We start from the raw sequence: 26,812 nt of genomic DNA, 5'->3' as shown, positions 1-26,812 counted from the left end.
CCCACGTGCCGTGGAGCAGCTGGGCCCGTGTGCCACAACTACTGAGCCTGAGTGCCACAACTGCTGAAGCTTGCGTGCCTAGAGCCCGTGCTCTGCGACGAGAGGCTACCCAATGGGAAGCCCACGCACCGCAATGAAGAGTAGCCCCTGCTCGCCGCCCACGCGCAGCAACAAAGACCCTACACAGCCAAAAAAGACCGAAAAGAGTAGCCCCTGCTCGCCACAACTAGAGAAAGCCCGCACGCAGCAACGAAGACCCAATGCAGGCAAAAATAAATAAATTTATTAAAAAAAAAAAAAAAATCCACCTGCCAAGGCAGGGGACATGGGTTTGAGCTCTGGTCCGGGAGGATCCCACATGCCGCAGAGCAACTAAGCCCGTGTGCCATAGCTACTGAGCCTGTGCTCTAGAGCCTGTGAGCCACAACTACTGAGCCTGTGTGCCACAACTACTGAAGCCCACGTGCCTAGAGCCTGTGCTCCACACAAAGAGAAGCCACCGCAGTAAGAAGTAGGCGCATGGCAACAAAGAGTAGGCCTTGCTCACCGCAACTAGAGAGAAAGCCCATGTGCAGCAATGAAGACCCAACGCAGCCAAAAATTAATTAATTAATTAACTTTTAAAAAATAGTACCAACTCATAAAATAATTGTGAAGATTAAATCAGGTTAAGGTAGAAAATACACTTAGAAAAGTATTTAGGGACTTCCCTGGCGGTCCAGTGTCTAAGACTCCATGCTCCCAATGCAGGGGGCCCGGGTTCTATCCCTGGTCAGGGAACTAGACCCCATATGCCGCAACTAGGAGTTCACATGCTGCAACTAAAGATCCCACATGCTGCAACTAAGGCCTGGCGCAGCCAAATAATAAATATTTAAAAAGAAAAAAAAAGTATTTAACACACAAGTTGCAGTGAATGCTAGCTGTCATTATTACCTACACCAGGGGTCAACATTTTCTTAAAGGGCCGGATAGTAAATAGGGTTTGTGGGGCAGATGATATCTGTCACCACTACTTTTTCTCTGTAGTGCTAAAATGTGCATGGCTGTGTTTTAAAAAAGAAACCAAAAAAAAAAAAAACAGGCATCAGGCTGCATTCATCCTGTGGGCCAGAGTCTGTCAATCACTGATGATCTATATGGTGGTAAAATAAATTTTTTTTCCTCTCACATGACAGTCTGGGCATGAGTGACATCAGTTCAGCATGGTAACTCCACAGAGTTGGTGATTCAGGTTCCTCATATTTTATTGCTCTACCATCTCTAAGTTCTTGCTGCACAGTCCAAGATGCCTTACTACCACATCCACATTTCAATGGAAGGAAGGAAAGGGCAAACAGAGGTTATGTCACTTTCTGTGAGCAGTGGTTCTCAGGGTATTTGGCAATGTCTAGAGATATTTTAGGTTGTCGCAATGGGCACTGGGGGCAGTGTGTACGTGTGTGCGCTACTGGCATGTAATAGGTAGAAGCCGGATATGCTGCTAGATCTGTTCTATAACGCACAGGATAGCCCCTGCAACAAAGAATTGCCCAGCCCAAAAGTCAGTGGTGCTGGGACTGATAAAACCTGTTAAGGGAACACTATTGTTTTCATCACAGTGGCTAGAAACGAAATCACACAGTCAAATCTGGCCTGCATGGGAGGCTATGAAATGTTGCCTTTCCTCTGGATGTTCACGTGCCCAGTAAAAAATGTCTTTTTTCTTTTAATTCTAAAACAAGGGGAGACATATTAGGGGCCAATTAGCAGTCTATGGCATATGTCCTTCTAGAAGATTATTTGATGAACATGGAATCAGAATTGAGGTATTAACTGAATTATGTTCATTGCTGGTATCAAGGTATGTATCCACAGGGTTATCACCATTCAGAGGACAGGAATCCTGTTTTTCAGGGCACCTTTTCCCTTGACAGTGTGGGAAATAAATTCCTAAACATTTACCCTTTGGTCATGCCCCCTTTTCAGTCATTTGTTAACACATTATTTTAACTAGGTACAAAACAACTGATTACGTACAATTTTAGATGAAAAATCCTATTGTCTTAAGAATATACTTTCAGTGTTTCCAAGATTTCTAGTTTACATGTTATTCCTTAGAATCAATTACTCTCTTTTATCCTCATAAAAAGAAAGTTTGGGGTTTCCCTGGTGGCGCAGTGGTTAAAAATCCACCTGCCAATGCAGGAGACACAGGTTTGAGCCCTCACAACTACTGAGCCTGTGCTCTAGAGCCCGCGAGCCACAACTACTGAGCCCATGTGCCACAACTACTGAAGTCTGCGTGCCTGGAGCCCATGCTCCACAACAAGAGAAGCTACCGCTCCCTGGTGGCACAGCGGTTAAGAATCCGCCTGCCAATGCAGGGGAAACGGGTTTGAGCTCTGGTCTGGGAAGATCCCACATGCCGCAGAGCAACTAAGCCCGTGCACCACAACTACTGAGCTACTGAGCCTGCGCTCTAGAGCCTGCAAGCCACAACTACTGAGCCCCCGTGCCACAACTACTGAAGCCTGTGCGCCTAGAGCCTGTGCTCCGCAACAAGAGAAGCCACCGCAATGAGAAGCCCGTGCACGGCAACAAAGAGTAGCTCCCGCTCACCGCAACCAGAGAAAAGCCCGTGCACAGCAAAGAAGACCCAATGCAGCCAAAAATAAAATAAATAAAATAAAATAAGATAAAATAAAATAAAATAAAATAAAAAAAAGAAGCCACTGCAATGAGAAGCCCATGAGCCGCAACAAAGAGTAGCCCCCACTCACCACAACTAGAGAAAGCCCGTGCGCAGCAATGAAGATCCAACGCAGCCAAAAATAAAAATTAATTAATTTAAAAAAAGTTTGTTTCCTTTGTAAGACTTAAGCAGGTGGAAAAAACTTAAACAACTGGAAAGAATTATTCATTTTTCCTAGAATGAGATGCTTCTATAGATGACTGATTTCACTTACTATACATTGATTTTCTTTAAAATGCTTCTACTCTCAGGGTAATCTAATCAAAAGTTTGTGTGTAGGGGGAGGGAATACCTTGTTTTTTTCCTCCATATTCTGATTACTCCTTAAAACCTCAGTTTTACAAATTGGTAGTCACCTGATCTTTGATCAGTTACTTTTCTGGGCCTTTGCTTGTCTGTTTGCTGACAGATTAGGGTTAAGTAGGTGACTTTTTTTTTAACTGAGGTATAAAATTGTAAGATATAAATAAATAAGATATATTGTAAGATAAATAAATTTGTAAGATATAAATAAAGCTGTAAGATATTTAAAGTGTACAATGTGATGGTTTGGTACACATATACACTGGGAAAGGATTAACTCCATAGAGTTAATTAACACATTTATCACCTCACATATTTACTTTTATTTTTTGAGAACATTTAAATCCTACTCTCTTAGCAAACTGCAATAATATGATACAGTGTTATCCACTATAGTCAACATGATATACATTAAATCCTCAGACCTTATTCATCTTATAACTGAAAGTTTGTACTTTCACCAACCTCTCCCTGTTTCCCTCACCCACTCAGCCCCTGGCAACCACTTTTCTACTCTCTATTTCAATGAATTTAACTGTGTGTGTGTGTGTGTGTGTGTGTGTGTGTGTGTGTGTGTGTGTGTTTTAAGATCCCACATATTAAGTGATACCATGCAGTATTTGTCTTTCTCTGTCTGGCTTAATTCACTTAGCATAGCATGCCCTCCAAGTTCATCCATGTTGTCACAAATGACAGGACTTCCTCCTTCTTATGGATGAATAAAGTCCATTGTACGTGTGTGTGTGTGTGTGTGTGTGTGTGTGTGTGTATGTGTGTGTGTATCACAATTTCTTTATCCATTCATCCATGACACACACTTAGGTTGTTTCCATATCTTGGCTATTGTGAATAATGCTGAATATGGGAGTACAGATATCTCTTTGAGATAATGACTTCATTTCTTTTGGACGTATACCCAGCAATGGGATTTCTGGATCTTATTGTAATTCTTTTTTTTTGGCTGCGCCACACGGCTTGTGGGATCCTAGCTGCCAGACCAGGGATCAAACCTGTGCCCCCTGCATTGGATGTGCAGAGTCTTAACCACTGGACCGCCAGGGAAGTCTCCTGTAATTCTACTTTTAATTTCTTGAGGAACCTCCATACTGTTTCCACAGTGGCTGTACCAGTTTACACTCCCAACATCAGTACACAAGGGTTCCCTTTCTCCATATCCTTGACAGCATCTGATATCTTGTCTTTTTGTTTTGTTTTGTTTTTTGGCTGCACCATACGGCTTGTGGGATTTTAGTTCCCTGGCCAGGGATTGAACCCTGGCGCTTGGCAGTGAAAGCACGGAGTCCTAACCACTTGACCACCAGGGAATTCCGATATCTTGTTTTTTTGATAACAGACATCCTAACAGGTGTGAGATGATATTTCATTGTCGTTTTGATTTGCATTTCCCCAATGGTTAGTGATGTTGATCACCTTTTTCACATGTATCTGTTGGCTACTTATATGTGTTCTTTGGAAAAATGTCTATTCAGGTCCTTTTCCCATTTTTTAATTGGGTTGTTTTTATTTTTTTGCCTCTGAGTTGTATGAGTTCCTCCTATTTTGGGGATGTTATCCCCTTATCAGAATGTGGTTTGCAAATATTTACTCCTATTTAGTAGGTTGCCTTTTTACTTTTTTGATGGTTTCCTTTGCTGTGCAGAAGCTTTTTAGTTTGATGTGGTCTAGTTTTTAAAGTTTTTGCTTTTGTTGCCTTTGCTATTGGTGTCAAATCCAAAAAATCATTGCCAAGACCAATGTCAAGGATATGTTTTCTTCTAGGAGTTTTATAGTTTCAGGTCCTAAGTTCATGTTTTTAATCCATTTTGAGTTGATTCCTCTGTATGGTATAAGATAGAGGTCCAGTATCATTTTTTGTATGATGTTTGTTGTGGGCTTATCATAAATGGCCTTTATTATGTTAAGGTACATTCCCTCTATACCCAGTTTGTCAAGAGTTTTCATTATGAAAGGATGTTGAATTTTGTCAAAAGCTTTTTCTGCATTTATTGAGATGACCATGATTTTATCGTTCATTTTGTTAAAGTGGTGTATCATAGTGATTGATTGATTTGCAGATGCTGGACCACCCTTGCATCCCTGGAATAAATCCCACTTAATCATGCTGTATGATCCTCTTAACATATTGTTGAATTTTGTTTGCTAACATTTTGTTGAAGATCTCTGCGTATATGTTTATCAAGGATATTGGCCTGTAATTTTCTTTTCTTGTAGTGTCCTTGTCTGGCTTTGGTATCAGGGTAATGCTGGCCTTGTAAAATGAGTTTCTAATGTTTCCTCCTCTTCTAGTTTTTGGAAGAGTTTGAGAAGGATTATTGTAAGTTCCTCTTTAAATATTTGGTAAGATTCACCAGTGAAGCCATCAGTCCTGGATTTTTGTTGGGAGGTTTTTGATTATTGAATTGATCTCCTTAGTAGTAATTGGTCCATTTAGATTTTCTATTTCTTCATGATTCAATCTTGGTAGATTGTATGTTTCTAGGAATTTATCCATTTCTTCTAGGTTGTACAATTTGTTGGCATATAATTGTTCATAGTAGTTTCTTATGATCCCTTATACTTCTGTGGTATCAGCTGTAATGTCTCCTCTTTCATTTCTGAATTTAATTTATTTGAGTCCTCTCTCTTTTTCTCTTGGTGAGTCTAGCTAACAATTTGTCTATTTATCTTTTTCAGAAACCAGTTCTTAAAAACTGGTTTCACTGACCTTTTCAACTGTCTTTTTAGTCTGTATTTCATATATTTCCACTGTAATGTTTTTATTTAACTTCCTTCTGCTAACTCTGGGCTCAGTCTGTTCTTATTTTTGTAGTTCCTTAAAAGTAGGTGATTTTAAATGTTATATCTTGTTGTGTTCTTCCACTCTTTTTCTGATTTCTTTGGTTTTAATTGAGCATTTTATATGATTCTATTTTTCTCTCCTCTCTTAGCATATTAATTCTTCTATTTTTCCTTTTTTAGTGGTTGCCCTAGAGTTTGCTCTACACATTTACAACTAATCCAAGTCCACTTTCACATAGCACTATACCACTTCCCTGAGTTTTCTTTCAATCTCATATATCCTGGACTGGGTATTACAGTCTTGCAACCCAGAACTGTCAATAGGCATAGACCAAAAAAAAAAAAAAGAGGAGATTAACCAAGATGGCGGAGTAGAAGGACGTGCTCTCACTCCCTCTTGCGAGAGCACCAGAATCACAACTGGCTGCTGGACAATCATCGACAGGAAGACACTGGAACTCACCAAGGAGGATACCCCATGTCCAAGGACAGAGGAGAAGCCACAGTGAGACGGTAGGAGGGGCGCAATCAGAGAAAAATCAAATCCCATAACTGCTGGGTGGGTGACTCACAGACTGGCGAACACTTATACCACAGAAGTCCACCCACTGGAGTGAAGCTTCTGAGCCCCACGTCAGGCTTCCCAACCTGGGGGTCCGGCAACGGGAGGAGGAATTCCTAGAGAATCAGACTTTGAAGCCTAGTGGGAATTGATTGCAGGACTTTGACAGGACTGGGGGAAACAGAGACCCCACTCTTGGAGGGCACACACAAAGTAGTGTGCGCATCGGGACCCAGGGGAAGGAGCAGTGACCCTGGGGGAGACTGAACCAGACCTACCTGCTGGTGTTGGGGGGTCTCCTGCGGAGGCGGGGGGTGGCTCTGTTTCACCGTGGGGACAAGGACAAAAGCTTTTGCACAGCAAAGGAAACCATAAACAAGACGAAAAGACAACCCTCAGAATGGGAGAAAATATTTGCAAACGAATCAACGGACAAAGGATTAATCTCCAAAATATATAAACAGCTCATTCAGCTCAATATTAAAGAAACAAACACCCCAATCCAAAAATGGGCAGAAGACCTAAATAGACATTTCTCCAAAGACATACAGACGGCCACGAAGCACATGAAAAGATGCTCAACATCACTAATCATTAGAGAAATGCAAATCAAAACTACAATGAGGTATCACCTCACACCAGTTAGAATGGGCATCATCAGAAAATCTACAAACAGCAAATGCTGGAGAGGGTGTGGAGAAAAGGGAACCCTCTTGCACTGTTGCTGGGAATGTAAATTGATACAGCCACTATGGAGAACAATATGGAGGTTCCTTAAAAAACTAAAAATAGAGTTACCATATGACCCAGCAATCCCACTACTGGGCATATACCCAGAGAAAACCGTAATTCAAAAAGACACATGCACCCGAATGTTCATTGCAGCACTATTTACAATAGCCAGGTCATGGAAGCAACCTAAATGCCCATCAACAGACGAATGGATAAAGAAGATGTGGTACATATATACAATGGAATATTACTCAGCCATAAAAAGGAATGAAATTGAGTCATTTGTTGAGACGTGGATGGATCTAGAGACTGTCATACAGAGTGAAGTAAGTCAGAAAGAGAAAAACAAATATCGTATATCAACGCATGTATGTGGAACCTAGAAAAATGGTACAGATGAGCCAGTTTGCAGGGCAGAGGTTGAGACACAGATGTAGAGAACGGACATATGGACACCAAGGGGGGAAAACTGCGATGGGGTGGGTATGGTGTTGTGCTGAATTGGGCGATTGGGATTGACATGTATACACTGATGTGTATAAAATTGATGCCTAATAAGAACCTGCAGTATAAAAAAACAAACAAAGAAAACAACTAAAAAAAAAAAAAAAAGAAGCAGCAGCTCTAAGCCTGCTCTCTGTGGCCAAAGGATCAGGAAAGGGGCAGCACAGCTCAGACCTAACAGGGACCCCATCCCTGACTACATAGCTGGAGTGGAAGGCTGACCCACTACGCCAGAACCAGAGGTGCCAATGAAGACCAGACAGGAAACTCCAGTGCCCAATCCACATCTAGTGCAGCAGGTAGGCCCATGCTGCCTACACCAGCACCACCGATAGGCCCAGCCAATATCTCCCATTCTTCCACCCAGCAGCAGAAAGTGACCCAGGTCTGGCACCTCTTGGTCCTCTACACCAGGGGTCCCCAATCCCCAGGGTCGCAGACTGGTACTGGGCTGTGGCCTGTTCTAAACCATTCCCCCACCCCCACCCCAGTGTGTGGAAAAATTGTCTTCCATGAAACCAGTCCCTGGTGCCAAAAAGTTTGGGGACCGCTGCTCTACACACTGGCAAAGGATGACCCAGACCCAGTGTCTCCCAACTCCCCACTCAGTAGCAAAAGGTGGTCCAGAAAAGTGCCTTTCATGTCCACAGGCAATACCACAGAATGAGTGGGAGCCCGATTGCGGCCAGGTGGCCTGGTCCACAAGGTGAGCCCAAGAAGTGCTCACAGATCCACAGGCACAGCCACTATCTCCCACCTTCCACCTAGCAGCACCAGGCCTGGGGAAGGGCACTCTACTCCAATGGGTGGCATCAGCAGGGATTGAAAAGAGAGCCCCAGCAGTGCCACAGGAACAAAACAAACCAGAACAACAAACACTGCAAGGGCTCTAAAAAATCAGGGCAATTGCCTGCTAAAATATATTATTTCTGTATATTATTATTTCAATAGGATCAAGAGTCTCCTAACATAACATCCAAAACATCCATGATAAAATTTAAAAAAAAATCATTCAACATACCAAGAACCAGGAAAAACTTCAAAAAGGAAAGACAACTAAATGATGTCAACACAAAGATGAATCAGGTTTTGGAATTATTTGACAAGAATTTTAAAGCAGCCATCATGAAAATGCTTCTAACATGCAATTTGGAATTCTCAAAACAAATGAAAAACAGAAAATCTCAGCAAAAAAAATAAAAGCTATAAAAAAGAACCAAATAAAAATTATATAACTGAAAACCTACACTAACTGAAATAAAAAGCTCAAGGAATGGGTTCCAGAGTAGAATGGAGAGGACAGAGGATAGAATCAGCAAACCTGAAAACAAATCAAGAAAATTTACTCAATCTGAACAGAGTAAAAATAGGCTGAAAACTGAGCCTCAGGGATTATGGCACAATATGGTACAATAACAAAAGATCTAACATTTCCATCATTAGAGTCCCAGAAGAAGATGAGGGAAAACAGCTTGCAAAGGTATTCAAAGAAATAATGGCTGAAAACTTCCCAAAATTGGTGAAGACAAAAACTTATAGATTCAAGAAGGTTAGGAACCCCAAACAGGATAGATGTGAAGAAATCCACACTAAGACATATCATAATTAAACTTGTCAACACCAAACTTTGGGACTTATCTGGTGGTCCAGTGGATGAGACCCTGAGCTCCCAATGCAGAGGGCCTGGGTTCGATCCCTGGTCTGGGAACTAGATCCCGCATGCATGCTGCAACTAGGAGTTTGCATGCCACAACTAAGAAGCCCGCATACCGCAGCTAAGAGTCCGCATGCTGCAACTAAGAGTCTGCATGCTGCAACTAAAAACATCCTGCATGCGGCAACTAAGACCCAGCGCAGCCAAAATAAATAAATAAATAAATAGTTTAAAAAAAAAAAAAAAGAAACAATCTTTTTTTTTTTTTTTTTTTGGCTACGCCATGTGACATGTGGGATCTTAGTTCCCCGACCAGGGATTGAACCTGTGTCCCCTGCATTGAGAGCGCAGAGTCTTAACCACTGGACCGCCATGGAAGTCCCACGAAGAAACAGTCTTGAAAGTAGCCAGAGAAAAGCAACATATTGCCTAAGAACACCAATTCACATGACAGATTTCTCATCTGAAACCATGAAGGTCCCAATTAAGTACCACAGCATCTTTCAGGTGCTGAAAGAAAAGAACTGTCAACTACAAATTCTTATACCCAGGGAAACTATCCTTCAGAAATGATGGGGAAATAAATATATCTTCAAATGAAGGAAAACAAAATCCAGGGACTAAACAAATTTGTACTAACCCAGAATCTTCCACCATTTGTACAGATAACAATTCTTGTTATCTGTACGCAGGGACTGAATAGATATAATTAGCCAGAAATACTTGAACCATGAAATGTTACACAGGTTTTCAAATGTCATTTTATTTAAAAAAATAATAATAATTTTTAATTTTAAAAAGTGATTTTACAAAAGCTTTTAATAATTTGAGAAAATAGTCAAGATATAAAGGAAACAAAAAAGAAACAGACAAAATTATACATACAGTTTTGTTTTAAATATCTGTAAGCATATAAAAGAAACTGGAAAAGAATATTCCAAAATGTTATCAGTGATTGCAATGATTGACTCCCATAGGAAATTAGGAATTTCTCCTGTTTCTAGAGTTTCCAATTTGACTAAAGTACTTGTTACTTTCAAATGCTTACTAGCTGTGTAACCACAATGTACTGGAACTAGTAATACAAAGAACCCTGCTAACACTCAGAGATTATGATTAACTGTGCAAAAGAATGGGGAATAGCCTCAATGAAATGATATAGCACAACTATCACTGCACTTATCCAAAAGAGAAGAGTGTTGTCTTTTACATACCTGTGAATCTGTCCATTTTTATGCAAGTATTCCAACCCCTCCAGCACTTCTCTGAGTATTGTAGCAATGGTAGCTTCATCTAGGACTCCACTTTTATGTTCCCCCTTTGCCACAATGTGCTTAATAATATCCAGAACAGAACCTGAAAAGAGAAGACACAGTTTTCCATAATTTTTCAACTCATTCAATATAATTCAGAGCCATTTTTAAATCAAAACACATGTAAACCTTTTCATAAACTTAGCTGTGTAGGAAAGAAAGGAAAAAATAGTAAATATAAGGAAATACAGAAGTTTAAAGGTAATAATTTATTCTCGATTCCACTCTAAAACTAAGAAAGCAGCCTGCTAATACCCAAATAGTAGTGTTACACCAGCATCTTCTTTAGACTTCTAATGAGAATCTGAAAAAGGTAATAGAGGGTTTTTAATCACCTCTGAAGAATCCCTAGGTAAACCATGCCCATCAATAACACTTTAGTATAAGATATAACAAACCAATCTAGGCTTCCAACATCAGATTAGAGTATGCAACATTGTATAAATAAAGATATAAAACACAATTGAAACGCAGGTCAAATTACATAAGAAAACTTGGAAAGTAAATATCACATGTGTATGCAAACTAATTTAAGGGTTAAAATTATGTTTCAGGTTAATAAGTAATAGAAATAAAACAGGTAAGGCAAAGAAAAATATGAAAAGAATAAAAATGGCAGTTCTTTTAAAATAACAGCCCAGATGTATTATCAATCCCATTTTTCCCAGGATGGGAAATAATGCTCCTCCTAAAAATCAGAGACAGGGAGGGAAAAGACACCCATATAGTAATTAAAGTCACAGAATGCTGTCTACCATAACTGATGATTATTAAAAAAAAGTTTGCTAGAGATTGGTAAGATTTCTGGCAGTACAATGGCCCATAAAGATCACAGAACCAAAGCAAAACAATCTCCAATATTAAAAACTGTGCCAAGAAATCTGAAACATAACATAAACTGCACTGAAAAGACTGGATGCCCATTTCTTGGCAAATGCTTCTGTTGAAAACATGCCCTGGTGGATGCTTTTTATTGCACACACTTAAAAAGAAAAAAATGTACTTCCAAATAGATGGAAAGAAGTGGTCTAGATGGAATCCTCAAAAACATTAGAGAATTGAACACATGTTTACTTTAGCTCCCATTTGAAATCCACTAACTTGATAAGCTTGATAACAAGGGCATAAACCCAGAATAAAAAAGAAAGAAGATAACAGAAGAGATATAGCACTAATTTTCTGGAAGAGAGAAAGCAGAAAAAGTAACTGATTATGCAGAGTTAAAAAATCTGTAACTTCAGTGTCTGCACAGGAGGTATATCAATTCCTACCCTAGAGCTCCAGAAAGGCTCAGAATACAAACACCAAAGACCGCATAAGGGAAAGTGAGGGGGGACTGAAGGAAAGGGCTGAACACAGGAAAACTGGTTGAAAGTTCATATAAGGCAAAATAAGATTCCCAGATCCCTCCTCCCCACCCTGGAAGCCAAGCGACGACCACTCCCCACCTCCAGCAGGAGACAGGCAGTTTACTCTCTATAGACAAAGAACCAGGGAGGCTTCAGATTCTAAGTAACTTTTTCTAACACTTTCCCCTCTTTACTGCTGGGATTCACAAGACTGTGATTCACAAAAAGGGGGCCTAAGGAAGAAGTTTTGTTCTGTTTAGTTTAACCAATCACACATCAACTCCCAAAAAGCAAAGTGACTATACCAACAGGCATGTATTTCATTCTTCTGAGAAATCCAGGCCACACAAGAACTGCTCAGCTGGGCTTCCCTGGTGGCGCAGTGGTTGAGAATCTGCCTGCCAATGAGGGGACACGGGTTCGAGCCCTGGTCGGGGAAGATCCCACATGCCGCGGAGCAACTGGGCCCGTGAGCCACAACTACTGAGTCTGCGCATCTGGAGCCTGTGCTCCGCAACAAGAGAGGCCGCGACAGTGAGAGGCCCGCGCACCGCGATGAAGAGTGGCCCCCGCTCGCCGCAGCTGGAGAAAGCCCTTGCACAGAAACGAAGACCCAGCACAGCCATAAATAAATAAATAAATAAATAAATAAATTTATAAAAAAAAAAAAAAAAAAGAACTGCTCAGTAAGAAGACATATGTATAAATGCCAACTGAGTTAAATGTTTGTAATACAAAGAATATCTAAAATAAGGAACGCAAGGGGAGAAACCCCTACTAGGAATTAAAAACACAATTTATTCATTCAACAATTAAGTCACATTATATGCGATCTAGAACTAGGTGCCAAAGAATATGTCAAGAAACATGTGACTGCTGACTTTCAGGGAACTTCTAATCTGGAAGATCAAAGAAATGGAGTAACAAAGACTCTAGGGCACACCAAAGTTATTAGATCTGTATTCTTAAAGAGTTTGAAGCAGGAACTCCTTTTCAAAGTCTTAGAAAATTTTAATTGATTTCACATCATCCAATGATCAACAGGGAAATTAAAGCAGTGCACATCCCCAGACAATGTCCAGAACAGAAATACCAAACAAGGCTGGATAAGAAGGCCCCTCTTCCCTGGGATAACTTGTCTTTTCAGTTTTAGTCTCCCTCCCAACAATATGATTTTTATAGGTGGAGGGATGATCACGCCACTAAGACCTTCCTCCTTAACTGACAAATATTGGTCCTGGAAGGTCCCCCCTTCTTTTCCATATGATTTCCTCAGCATCTTGCAGCGTCTAACATGATGACGGTGCCTATAATCCTCCCTCCTCAAACATCAAAAGTACATAGAATTCTTTATATCAACTCAGAGAAAGAAGAAAGTAAAATATTCTAAGCAAAAGAAAACTGCAGATTTATCACTGGATGATTCAAATTAATATCTAAAGAAAAGAAGGAACAATGAGGGAAGGCTATATCAGCATATATAATATTATGTCCTTAGGCACAATCTGGAAGAAATATTCTACAGGGATAGTCTGTTCTTGAACTTTAATACATGAAGAAACTACTTGGCAAACTAGTTTAAAATGCAGATTCCCAGACCTTATAGACTGTCATTCAAGAGATCTGAGGTAGGGCCCAAGAAGTTGCATTTTAACAACCTAGGCTACTCGATGAGCACTGTCCACTGAAACCCAAGAATTTCTTAGAGTAAAAGCAAGTAAATTAAATAATGGAAAACAAGAGGGGTTTGGTACAAATTTCATAACAAAGCAAAAAATTAAAATGTAGGTAGATTATCTATTCCCCCAAACCATTTCATGTCTGCCTTCATAGGCTATGGCACAGAACATTTAAAAAGCAATGCAAAACTTTAACTGTCCAAGAAAATCATTACTAAATATTAAAAAAAAAATTGAAAAAGTGGTGAAGCAGCTGCTGGTTAATGACCCTTGTTAAATCTGATAATTGTAGCTCAATCAAATTAATTACTCAGTCAACATGTTCATTTGCACAGTTTATTTCTATGAAAAAACACTCTTGAGTCCAAAATTAACTCACCCATTTTAGTCAGGTATTTTTACCAAGAAGTTTTAACCAATCTTTAGCCACTGGGTGTTGCTTGTGTCTTCCTAAGCCATATAAGTTTTCAAAGGGGCCAAAATTTGCTTGGTCTGAGTATTCCATTTCAGATTAACAGACATACCCTCTATTGTTGCTTGACCATCCAAAGCTGGTCACTCTTTTTTTTTTTTTTTTTTTTTGAAAAGAAAGATGATTTTTTTTTTTTTAAGATGGTAGTCATCTTTTCTTTTTTAAATTTATTTATTTATTTTTGGCTGTATTGGGTCTTCGTTTCTGTGTGAGGGCTTTCTCTAGTTGCGGCAAGCGGGGGCCACTCTTCATCACGGTGTGCGGGCCACTCACTGTCGCGGCCTCGCTTGTTGCGGAGAACAGGCTCCAGACGCGCAGGCTCAGTAGTTGTGGCTCACGGGCCCAGTTGCTCCACGGCATGTGGGATCTTCCCAGACCAGGGCTCGAACTCGTGTCCCCTGCATTGGCAGGCGGATTCTCAACCACTGCACCACCAGGGAAGCCCTGGTCACTCATAATAACAGGTATTTTTTACCTGGGTCCTGCTCAGGGTCAAGGAAGTCCCATACCTTTTATCTCTTAGAAGATGACAAAGCATCCTTAAACCACAAAATAATTCCCTAACATAGTGAATTAAATTAGATTTCTGCATTTCTATAGTTCGTCCCTTTCAGTCCTGCAGGTACTTCTTCATCTTTTTTTATTTTAAGACTTAACTTTTTCTTTTCATAAATTTATTTTATTTATTTATTTTTGGCTGTGTCAGGTCTTCGTTGCTGAGCAGAGGTTACTCTTCGTTGCAGTGCGCGGGCTTCTCATTGCAGTGGCTTCTCTTGTTGCAGAGCACGGGCTCTAGGCACTCGGGCTTCAGTAGTTGTGGTGCACAGGCTTAGCTGCTCCACGGCATGTGGGATCTTACCAGGCCAGGGCTTGAACCGGTGTCCCCTGCGTTGGCAGGCAGATTTTTAACCACTGTGCCACCAGGGAAGCCCCCTTCCTTTTTTTAAATATTTGGTAGGAATGACTTTTTTTAATATAAATTTATTTATTTATTTATTTTTGGCTGCGTTGGGTCTTCATTGCTGTGTATGGGCTTTCTCTAGTTGTAGTGAGTGGGGGCTACTCTTCATTGCAGTGCACGGGCTTCTCATTGCGGTGGATTCTCTTGTTGCAGAACATGGGCTCTAGGCGCATGGGCTTCAGTAGTTGTGGTGCATAGGCTCAGTAGCTGGGGCTCGCAGGTTCTAGAGCGTAGGCTCTGCAGTTGTGGCACACAGGCTTAGTTGCTCCGCCGGATGTGGGATCTTCCCGGACCAGGGCTCGAACCTGTGTCCCCTGCATTGGCAGGTGGGTTCTTAACCACTGCGCCACCAGGGACGTCCCTTCATCTTTTCCTTTCAGAAGCTTTCTTTTTTTTTTTCCAAAGAAATTAACTTTTATCTGAAAGGAGACTACCCTTCCCCTCACTATTTCTAAGGACTCTATACAATAGCCTGCTTAAACCATTTTCCCAATACCAAAATTTCTAACAGGAAAGCATACAACTCCTCTAAATAATAAATAATAAGGCTTGTCCTTCACTGATTAAACTTCAATAATTTCAACACGAAAATCACACTTAACATTTTTAAGTTTTAACAAATGTATTTTAAATACAACATGTTTTGTAGGAGTCCACAAGGTTTTTATCTCTAAAAAACAACACAATTTTTAGGGTTCAAAAATTCCGTTCTTCAAAAGAAATGACCAAGTGTTTTCTTCCATAGCTTCAAACTTTCTACACTCAACTATTTGATTGCTCCATGCCACCCCAGACAAACCTGACACGACTGAACTACTTTATATGTTAGTAACTTCCCCAAAAGAAAGTTAAAAAAGGAGTTTGTAGTAAATGCAGCTCTCTGATACAATGTCTAATACAATATCTAACACAAAAGAAGCTTTAAAAAGACCATTTCTTTCCTCATTTGATTAGGCAGGAGTTAATTTTCTGTAAAAGCAAAAAACAAACAAAAAATCATTTACAAAAGCATAACACTGGGGGTTCCTTTTTTACTCAAGATGTTTCACTACCCAAAATGACAACAATTACATCTTTAAGAATATAATAAAAGGGGTAGAAAACAGCAATACAATTGACAAAGTGTAGATGCTAAATAAACCAAAGATTTTTTTAAGGGTTCTTTTTAAGGAGTAGGAAGGATCAGAAGCTTGGGGAAATCCAGAATTAAACAAAAAAAGAGAAAGAGAAAAAGATGTCCTCAACTACAACCACTCTGTTTATCAATAGCGTCTTGGGCTGTAGGAACGATATCTTTTTTTTTTTTATTTTTTTTATTTTTGGCCGTGTTGGGTCTTCATTGCTGCGCGTGGGCTTTCTCTAGTTGCGGTGAGCGGGGGCTACTCTTTGTTGCAGTGCACAGGCTTCTCATTGCGGTGGCTTCTCTTATTGTGGAGCACGGGCTCTAGGGTGCGTGGGCTTCGGTAGTTGTGGCACGTGGGCTCAGTAGTTGTGGCTCGCGGGCTCTAGAGCGCAGTCTCAGTAGTTGTGGCGCATGGGCTTAGTTGCTCCGCGGCATGTGGGATCTTCCTGGACCAGGGCTCGAACCCGTGTCCCCTGCGTTGGCAGGCGGATTCGTAACCACTGCGCCACCAGGGAAGGCCAGGAACGATGTCTTGATCGTGATCTGTATTGACTATAGTAAGGAGAAGGTGATCTTCTGTATCGGTAATCATAGTTTTCATATCTGTTGTACCCACAATCATATCCTCTATCACAGTAAGAATCTCGACGTCTGCCACCTCCTCCACCTCCACCACTATGAGTTGGTCTGCCCATGTATATGTCTGGTGTAGGTATGTGCGCTCTCTTGGTGATAGAATAATCTACATGAATTCTTCTACCGTCCAGCTCCATTCCATTTGCCCTTTCCATAGCCTCCTTTGAGTCATCTATTCTCTGGAAATAAACAAAAGCAAACCCTTGTGATCGTCCAGTTCGCTGGTAATAAACCACACTGACACCACTCAATGGTCCATATCGAGAAAATACTTTGCAAAGATCTCTCTCTGTTGTGTACAAACTGAGGCCAAACACTCCTAGACAAGTGTTGGGATCTGGATTTGCCCTGCTGCCTGTATGTCTTCTAAGGTTAGACACTGGAGAATGACTTCGGCTCCTTCGACGATGGTATTCTGGTGTATAGGACCTACTTAGAGGTCTTCTCCTATGAGAGTGAGAATGGGATCTGGATCAAGTGTAACGTCTATGAGAATGCCTCCTTGACCCCGACCTGGATTTTGATCTTGATCGAGAATGGGATTCAAAGTGTTTGGAAACTCTTGATGGACTACGAGATCCTGACCTGCTCTCCGATTTTACATGAGCAGGAGTTCCCGTTGAAGATCTTGACTGAGAGCGAGACTCTCTGCCCTCGAAGTTGTTCTCCTCTACATCACTCATGTCGGCCAGGCACTCCCCAGAACTAAATAAGAGACAAGTCTCAGCTTGAGGGCCAGTGGCCTAGTCAACCAGCTGACTGGACCGTGGGGAGGAGGAAAGAGTCGGCAACAACAGCCGCTCCACTCCACTCCCACTCGGTCACAGGCTCCAGCAAAATCTTCAGAAGCTTTCTTAATTACTTTGATTTCTAAAAATCTTATATTGCAGTTTGGTGCTAATAAATGGTAGAAACAGCTATTTAGATAGAAAGTGATTCTAATTTCTAAAGATTAACTTTCTATACTAATAAATTCCAACACTCAAAATCAGAGTTCTAATTATTTAATTAACAAAAGATAAGAATATTACAGTCATAAGGGAGCATTACAAAATAATTCCAATATTGACACACTTAAACTTATTTTAACCATGTTGTCCACTTGGTCAATGGGCTTAAGACTGCCAGTTGCAATTCATTTTACATTTAATTAGCTTATTAAATTCTATGTCAGTACAATGTTGCTACATCAAAAATATGCTTTTGATTTAAATATTTTGGCTGAGGAAGTAAATATAAAAGAATGTAGCCTAAACATATTTCTATTAACTCTGGCTATTCACATTTTAAAATTATTCAAACGGAGCCCCTGCTTCTCAATGGTCCCCTCCTCTCACTCTCTCTGCTCCAGCTGTGATCCCCCATCAGTTGCCAGTACACACCACACTGCTCCATCCTGCCTCCAGGCACTCTCAGTACAGTGTTCCCTCTATCTCTGGATTCCTTCTCCCATTCTTCCCCATATCATCTCCACCTCCCATTTCACCTGGCTAATTATTACCTATTCTTCAGGTCTCCTGAAGAACATCACCTCCTGAAGGCAGTGGCTGTCTATCTTGCCACAGCCATTCTCCCTCAATAAAGTTAGGTTCTCCTGGTACTTATTCCCATGATACCTGATACTTCTTCATGGCACTCTACACCCTTATAATTACTTAATTATAACTTTTACTTATTAGCTATAAGGCCCATAATAGCAAGGAACTGATGGTTTGATTCACCAGTGTATTGGTAACCAATAAGCATTTGATGAAAGGCTTTTTAATTGAGCTATCTTGACAGTTTCCTCCTATTTAAAAAAAAATTTTTTTAAGTTGCGCTTAGTTCTATCTTTTGTTTTCTAAATATTGCTTAATGTATCTCTTCAGTTTGAATATGTATTTACTTTATAACTACAAAAGATTACATTTTCCTAAAAAAGATGCAAAATTTTTAATATTTTAAAAGTAAAAATTTAGATATAAGATTATGTTGACTCATAAAATTATAAGTAATTATAAAAAGAATTAATGCCTGGAATATATTTGAAAATTATCATCCAGGAAATCTGCTGAGTGCTATGCTAGAAAAATTGGGCACCGTCCCAGGAAACTTAAGACCAGGAGGAACAGAGAGGTACACTGAAAAGACATCCCACCTAGCTACATATCCTGCCCTTTCTGTGATCAGGACATATACTCACTGAGAGAGGAACAGGGATTCTTTAAAAAAAATTTTTTTTAAGGCATTCTGCTTAGGAGTAGCAGAAAGGATGGGCTGGCATACAGCTATGGATAACAGAATTAAGCAGACAACTTATTCCTATTCATCAGAGGACTTTTTAGCAAAACATTAAAAACTTTGTATTACACATTTTTGTAAATTACATATAAAGAAAATTATGCTGTAGGTTATCAAAAACGAAAGATACAGTATTACCTAATATCCCCATATCTGTCCATACTGAAAGAACCATGCTTGACCACCATCTTGAAAGGTGGCTGGTGTTAGCAAGGCTTCCAACCATCATATGAACAGGGCCTTTAACAAAGTAATCCAGTTTCTCCAGTGTGTCACTAATGGGATTGAAACAAAAGGTGATTCTGGCTACACTGAAAAGCATCAAATAACAAGGGATTATTATTATTAATGATTAAAATTTCTTGTGCACCTATTACATGTCAGCATAGTGGGGGATGCTTTGCATAGTCATCTCACTTACTCCTCCCCAATACCCTGAAATGCAGAAAGGCATCCCCATTTAACAGACAAGTAAATAGGTTCAAAGAGTTGAAAAAGTTTGCCCAGTGACACAACTGCTAAGTAGAAAACCTGGAATTTAATTCTAAAACCTACGACTTTCCTTTAAAGCCTCTCTGGGTAAGTAAGGTGTTCAATGAGTAACGGTGTTAACATGGCAAATAAACATGGATTCTCTTTTGTGTAACCCTACAATCCAAAATGGAAGATCATGCTCCCACATGAAATATATATGCAAACAAGCCGCACAGTGATGGGAAAGTCAGGCAGCTCCATCACTCACTTGTCGTCTCCATCTTGCCACATCATTCAAATCCACGCCATAACAAAATGTCTAATTGACTACATGGCATGGGTCTTTCAGTAACCATAACAAAATCTTCAATCTATACATACCAAGGGTCCACTGTTTGCAATCAGCAATGCTTACATTTTATTCTAAGGACTAAAGCAGAAATAATTGTATATATAATAGTGCAGGATAAAGTACGTAATTAATTATGTTAATATGGGGGAACCAAGATCTTCTGTGTAAGAGTAAAGAGATTCAAATATAATTTTAAAGTTTTAAACGTCTGTCATGTTAAACTTGAATTGTCAAATCATGACTTATTTTTAATATGCTACAATATATTTCCAAGCTCTTTCAACTAGAAACAATGACAAAGTAGCAGTAATGAGCATCCCAAGAATCCAAGTTATACTTTCTAAATACCACTCCCCATAAAAAGGATCAGGGCTCCTTAGAATATTTGCTGATTCTGAGAAAAGCAATATAAATGTGAACCATTTATCCTGAACTAAAAATCAAGGACGTTATCAAAGACTGATGGATTCATGTCAAAAGGACACAACAGTAAGCTTGAAGGGACTCCCACTGACAAAATTTTGGATAACCTGAGCATCAAAAGAATAGAGTATAGCTGACTGAAAGACATTGAATATATAAAAATCCTTGAGTCTATATAGTGATACTCCAAAAAATGAAAGCATTACTCAATGGGAAAAAGGAAAAAAAAAATCACTGGCAGTAATTATTAAAGTAACTCTTTACTCTGAAAATTGGTCCTTAAAAAAACACATTTATCCTGCCTTTTCAGTAGGAACTACAGTATAGGTCAATCAAAAAGCCCCAGTTAGTAAGGGAAAGTTCCTTTACAGAAAAGAATGCCAGTTTATAACTGTAAAAAAAAAAAAAAAAGGGGGCGCAATAGGAAACATTACCATTCTGCAACCCCTGACAAAATAATTGAGACAAGCAAGGATTGTTAATGGATGCTAAAAATCATTAGACAAAAGACTGGGGAACTGGATACTCACAGTGCCAAAGTATCATCCCACAGATTACATGCTTGCTGCAAAGGGAAATAAAGCTTACTCTTCCATGGAGAGGCCTGGCTGTCATAATCTTAAGCAATCAAAATTAATATCACCATTAAAGATACAACCAGATAGCAAATACTACTTCCTGATGTGATGCAATATGAAGTACACCAGCATCACCTACAAAACATTCTGTCCAAACAACACTTTAGGTCTTGTTTTAATTTGTAGGAAACAGAGGAATATAAATCAGGTTAAACATCACCAGGAAGAAATAACCAGATAAATCCAGAATGGGGAGTAGCTGCATGCTGCTAGTGCTGCTCAAGGCTCCAGATCACAGGGCCAGGCGCAACATCTCTGCACACGGCCCCGCTGAGCCAAGGTGTCATGCGCAGAGCTTCTGCACGCAGCCCGCCAAGCTCAAGTATCAGGTGCAGCCATTTCATGCTAGGAACTCTTGTCTGAATTGCCAGGAAGAAGGCCAATGCACGCAGTACCCTATGAGCAAGTGAAACTAGACTAAGCACAAAGGAAAAAAGATGAAATGTGGATCCTCTAGCAACAGGAGTAATGGAAGACTTCCCTAAATCTGCCCTCAAGCTTTTCCTTGATTGATCTGTGAGTATGGAACACTTCAAAACTAAATAGTGTGAAGAGAGAGAACCTTCAAGATGGCAGAGAAGTGAGACGTGGAGATCACCTTCCTCCCCACAAATACATCAAAATTACATCTATGTGTGGAACAACTCCTACAGAACACCTACTGAATGCTGGCAGAAGACCTCAGACTTCCCAAAAGCCGTGTGGCTGACAGGGTCTTGATGGTCCAGCCAGCTGTCAGGCCTGAGCCTCTGAGGTGGGAGAGCCGAGCTCAGGACACTGGTCCACCAGAGACCTCCTGACCCCCAATAATATCAAACGGTGAAAGCTCTCCCAGAGATCTCCATCTCAACGCTAAGACCCAGCTCCACTCAACGACCAGCAAGCTCCAGTGCTGGACACCCTATGCCAAACAACTAGCAAGACAGGAACACAACCCCACCCATAGCAGAGAGGCTGCCTAAAATCATAATAAGGTCACAGGCACCCCAAAACACAGCACCAGACGTGGTCCTGCCCACCAGAGAGACAAGATCCAGCCTCAACCACCAGAACACAGGCACCAGTCCCCTCCATCAGGAAGCCTACACAACCCACTGAACCAACCTTACCCACTGGGGGCAGATACCAAAAACAACAGGAACTACAAACCTGTAGGCTGTGAAAAGGAGACCCCAAACACAGTAAGGTAAGCAAAATGAGAAGACAGAGAAATACACAGCAGATGAAGGAGCAAGGTAAAAACCCACCAAACCAAACAAATGAAGAGGAAATAGGCAGTCGACCTGAAAAAGAATTCAGAGTAATGATAGTAAAGATGATCCAAAATCTTGGAAATAGAATGGAGAAAATACAAGAAACGTTTAATAAGTACCTAGAAGAACTAAAGAGCAAATAAACAATGATGAACAACACAATAAATGAAATAAAAAATTCTCCAGAAGGAATCAATAGCAGAATAACTGAGGCAGAAGAACGGATAAGTGACCTGGAAGATAAAATAGTGGAAATAACTACCACAGAGCAGAATAAAGAAAAAAGAATGAAGAGAATTAAGGACAGTCTCAGAGACCTCTGAGACAACATTAAACACACCAACATTCGAATTATAGGGGTCCTAGAAGAAGAAGAGAAAAAGAAAGGGACTGAGAAAATATTTGAAGAGATTATAGCTGAAAACTTCCCTAATATGGGAAAGGAAATGGTTGATCAAGTCCAGGAAGCGCAAAGAGTCCCATACAGGATAAATCCAAGGAGAAACACACCAAGACACATATTAATCAAACTATCAAAAATTAAATACAAAGAAAAAATATTGAAAGCAGCAAGGGAAAAGCAACAAATAACACACAAGGGAATTCCCATAAGGTTAACAGCTGATCTTTCAGCCCAAACTCTGCAAGCCAGAAGGGAGTGGCAGGATATATTTAAAGTGATGAAAGGGAAAAACCTACAACCAAGATTACTCTACCCAGCAAGGATCTCATTCAGAGTCAATGGAGAAATTAAAACCTTTACAGACAAGCAAAAGCTAAGAGAATTCAGCACCACCAAACCTGCTTTACAACAAATGCTAAAGGAACTTCTCTAGGCAGGAAACACAAGAGAAGGAAAAGACCTACTGTAACAAACCCAAAACAATTAAGAAAATGGTAACAGGAACATACATATCGATAATTACCTTAAATGTAAATGGATTAAATGCTCCAACAAAAAGACACAGACTGGCTGAATGGATACAAAAACAAGACCCGTATATATGCTGTCTAGAAGAGACCCACTTCAGACCTAGGGACACATACAGACTGAAAGTGAGGGGATGGAATAAGATATTCCATGCAAATGGAAATCAAAAGAAAGCTGGTGTAGCAATTCTCATATCAGACAAAACAGACTTTAAAATAAAGACTATTACAAGAGACAAAGAAGGACACTACATAATGATCAAGGGATCAATCCAAGAAGAAGAAATAACAATTGTAAATATTTATGCACCCAACATAGGAGCACCTCAATACATAAGGCAAATGCTAACAGCCATAAAAGGGGAAATCCACAGTAACACAATAATAGTAGGGGACTTTAACACCACACTTTCACCAATGGACAGATCAACCAAAATGAAAATAAATAAGGAAACACAAGCTTTAAATGACACATTAAACAAGATGGATTTAATTGATATTTATAGGACATTCCATCTAAAAAGAACAGAATACACTTTCTTCTCAGGTGCTCATGGAATATTCTCCAGGATAGATCATATCTTGGGTCACAAATCAAGCCTTGGTAAATTTAAGAAAATTGAAATCGTATCAAGTATCTTCTCCAACCACAACGCTATGAGACTAGATATCAATTACAGGAAAAAAACTGTAAAAAATACAAACACATGAGGCTAAAAAATTTGCTACTAAATAACCAAGATATCAATGAATAAATCAAAGAGGAAATCAAAAAATGCCTAGAAACAAATGACAATGAAAACATGACGACCCAAAACCTATGGGATGTAGTAAAAGCAGTTCTAAGAGGGAAGTTTATAGCAATACAATCCTACCTCAAGAAACAAGAAAAATCTCAAATAAACAACCTAACCTTACATCTAAAGCAATTAGAGAAAGAAGAACAAAAAAAACCCAAAGTTAGCAGAAGGAAAGAAATCATAAAAATCAGGTCAGAAATAAATGAAAAAGAAATGAAGGAAACGATAGCAAAGATCAATAAAACTAAAAGCTGGTTCTTTGAAAAGATAAACAAAATTGATAAACCATTAGCCAGACTCATCAAGAAAAAAAGGGAGAAGACTCAAATCAACAGAATTAGAAATGAAAAAGGAGAAGTAACAACTGACACTGCAGAAATACAAAGGATCATGAGAGACTACTACAAGCAACTATATGCCAATAAAATGGACAACCTGGAAGAAATGGACAAATTCTTAGAAAAGCACAACCTTCTGAGACTGAACCAGGAAGAAATAGAAAATATAAACAGACCAATCACAAGCACTGAAATTGAAACTGTGATTAAAAATCTTCCAACAAACAAAAGCCCAGGAACAGATGGCTTCACAGGCGAATTCTGTCAAACATTTAGAGAAGAGCTAACACTTATCCTTCTCAAACTCTTCCAAAATATAGCAGAGGGAGGAACACTCCCAAACTCATTCTACCATCACCCTGATACCAAAACCAGACAAAGATGTCTGAAAAAAAGAAAACTATCGGCCAATATCACTGATGAACATAGTTGCAAAAATCCTCAACAAAATACTAGCAAACAGAATCCAACAGCACATTAAAAGGATCATACACCATGATCAAGTGGGGTTTATCTCAGGAATGCAAGGATTCTTCAGTATACGCAAATCAATCAACGTGATACATCATATTAACAAACTAAAGGATAAAAACCATATGATAATCTCAATAGATGCAGAAAAAAGCTTTCAACAAAACTCAACACCCATTTATGATAAAAACCCTCCAGAAAGTAGGCATAGAGGGAATTTACCTCAACATAATAAAGGCCATATATGACAAATCCACAGTGAACATCGTTCTCAATGGTGAAAAACTGAAACCATTTCCACTAAGATCAGGAACAAGACAAGGTTGCCCACTCTCACCACTATTATTCAACATAGTTTTGGAAGTGTTAGCCACAGCAGTCCAAGAAGAAAAAGAAATAAAAGGAACCCAAATCGTAAGAGAAGAAGTAAAACTGTCACTGTTTGCAGATGACATGATACTGTACATAGAGAATCCTAAAGCTGCTGCCAGAAAACTACTAGAGCTAATCAATGAATTTAGTAAAGTAGCAGGATACAAAATTAATGCACAGAAATCTCTTGCATTCCTATACACTAATGATGAAAAATCTGAAAGGGAAATTAAGGAAACACTCCCATTTACCACTGCAACAAAAAGAATAAAATACCTAGGAATAAACCTACCTAAGGAGACAAAAGACCTGTATGCAGAAAATTGTAAGACAGTGATGAAAGAAATTAAAGATGCACAACCTTGTATTCCTAGAATAAATTTCCCCTGGTCATGATATACTATCAGTTTTATATATTACTAGATTTGATTTGCTAATATTTTATTAACAACTTTTGTATCTTTTGTGTTCATGAGGATTATTGTTCTGTAATTTTCTTTTCTTGTGGTGTATTTGCCTGATTTTGGTATTAAGGTTTTCCTGGCCTTATAAAATGACTTGAAAAGTGTTTTCGCGATTTTCTGGAGAGTTTTGGTAAAATTGGCATTATTTCTTTCTTAAAAATATGGTAAAATTTACTAATAAAAAAAAAAAGAAAGAAATTAAAGATGATACAAACAGATGGAGAGATACACCATGTTCTTGGATTGGAAAAATCAACATTGTGAAAATGACTATACTACCCAAAGCAATCTACAGATTCAATACAATCCCTATCAAACTACCAATGGCATTTTTCACAGAACTAGAACAAAAAATTTCACAATTTGTATGGAAACACAAAAGACCCCAAATAGCCAAAGCAATCTTGAGAAAGAAAAACAGAGCTGGAGGAATCAGGTTTCCTAACTTCAGACTATACTACAAAGCTACAGTAATCAAGACAGTATGGTACTGGCACAAAAACAGAAATATACATCAATGGAACAGGATAGAAAGCCCAGAGATAAACCCACGCACATATGGTCACCTTATCTTTGATAAAGGAGGCAAGAATACACAATGGAGAAAAGACAGCCTCTTCAATAAGTGGTGCTGGGAAAACTGGACGGCTTCATGTAAAAGAATGAAATTATAATGCTCCTTAACACCATACACAAAAATAAACTCAAAATGGATTAAAGACCTAAATGTAAGGTCAGACACTATAAAACTCTTAGAGGAAAACATAGGCAGAACACTCTATGACATAAATCACAGCAAGATCCTTTCTGACCCATCTCCTAGGGAAATGGAAATAAAACAAAAATAAACAAATGGGACCTAATGAAACTTAAAAGCTTTTGCACAGCAAAGGAAACCATAAACAAGACGAAAAGACAACCCTCAGAATGGGAGAAAATATTTGCAAACAAAGTAACTGATAAAGGATTAATCTCCAAAATATACAAGCAGCTCATGCAGCTCAATATCAAAAAAACAAACAACCCAATCCAAAACTGGGCAGAAGACCTAAATAGACATTTCTCCAAATAAGATATACAGATTGCCAATAAACACATGAAAGGATGCTCAACATCACTAATCATTAGAGAAATGCAAATCAAAACTACAATGAGATAGCATCTCACACCGGTCAGAATGGCCATCACCAAAAAAT

General features: G+C 39.4%; 2 protein-coding genes across 3 annotated transcripts in view; both read right to left on the bottom strand.

The window, feature by feature from the left end:
• The window catches only part of OXSR1 (oxidative stress responsive kinase 1), a 99,563-nt gene that overhangs the window by 51,799 nt on the left and 20,952 nt on the right, over positions 1 to 26,812 (bottom strand). For both annotated transcript variants that reach the window (XM_059939211.1, XM_059939212.1), the window contains exon 4: positions 10,503 to 10,644. In XM_059939211.1, the coding sequence (XP_059795194.1) occupies positions 10,503 to 10,644 (142 nt within the window). The remainder of the gene's footprint in view (positions 1 to 10,502; positions 10,645 to 26,812) is intronic.
• LOC132374859 (transformer-2 protein homolog alpha-like) lies at positions 16,500 to 17,534 on the bottom strand. The gene is given in 1 exon segment (XM_059939213.1): positions 16,500 to 17,534. A coding segment is annotated over 1 exon segment (924 nt). The 5' UTR covers positions 17,505 to 17,534; the 3' UTR covers positions 16,500 to 16,580.

Source organism: Balaenoptera ricei, chromosome 11, assembly GCF_028023285.1.
Source record: "Balaenoptera ricei isolate mBalRic1 chromosome 11, mBalRic1.hap2, whole genome shotgun sequence".
Lineage (NCBI taxonomy): Eukaryota > Metazoa > Chordata > Mammalia > Artiodactyla > Balaenopteridae > Balaenoptera > Balaenoptera ricei.
The sequence above is the reverse complement of the archived record's forward strand: the minus strand, read 5'-3'. Positions and strand labels throughout refer to the sequence as shown.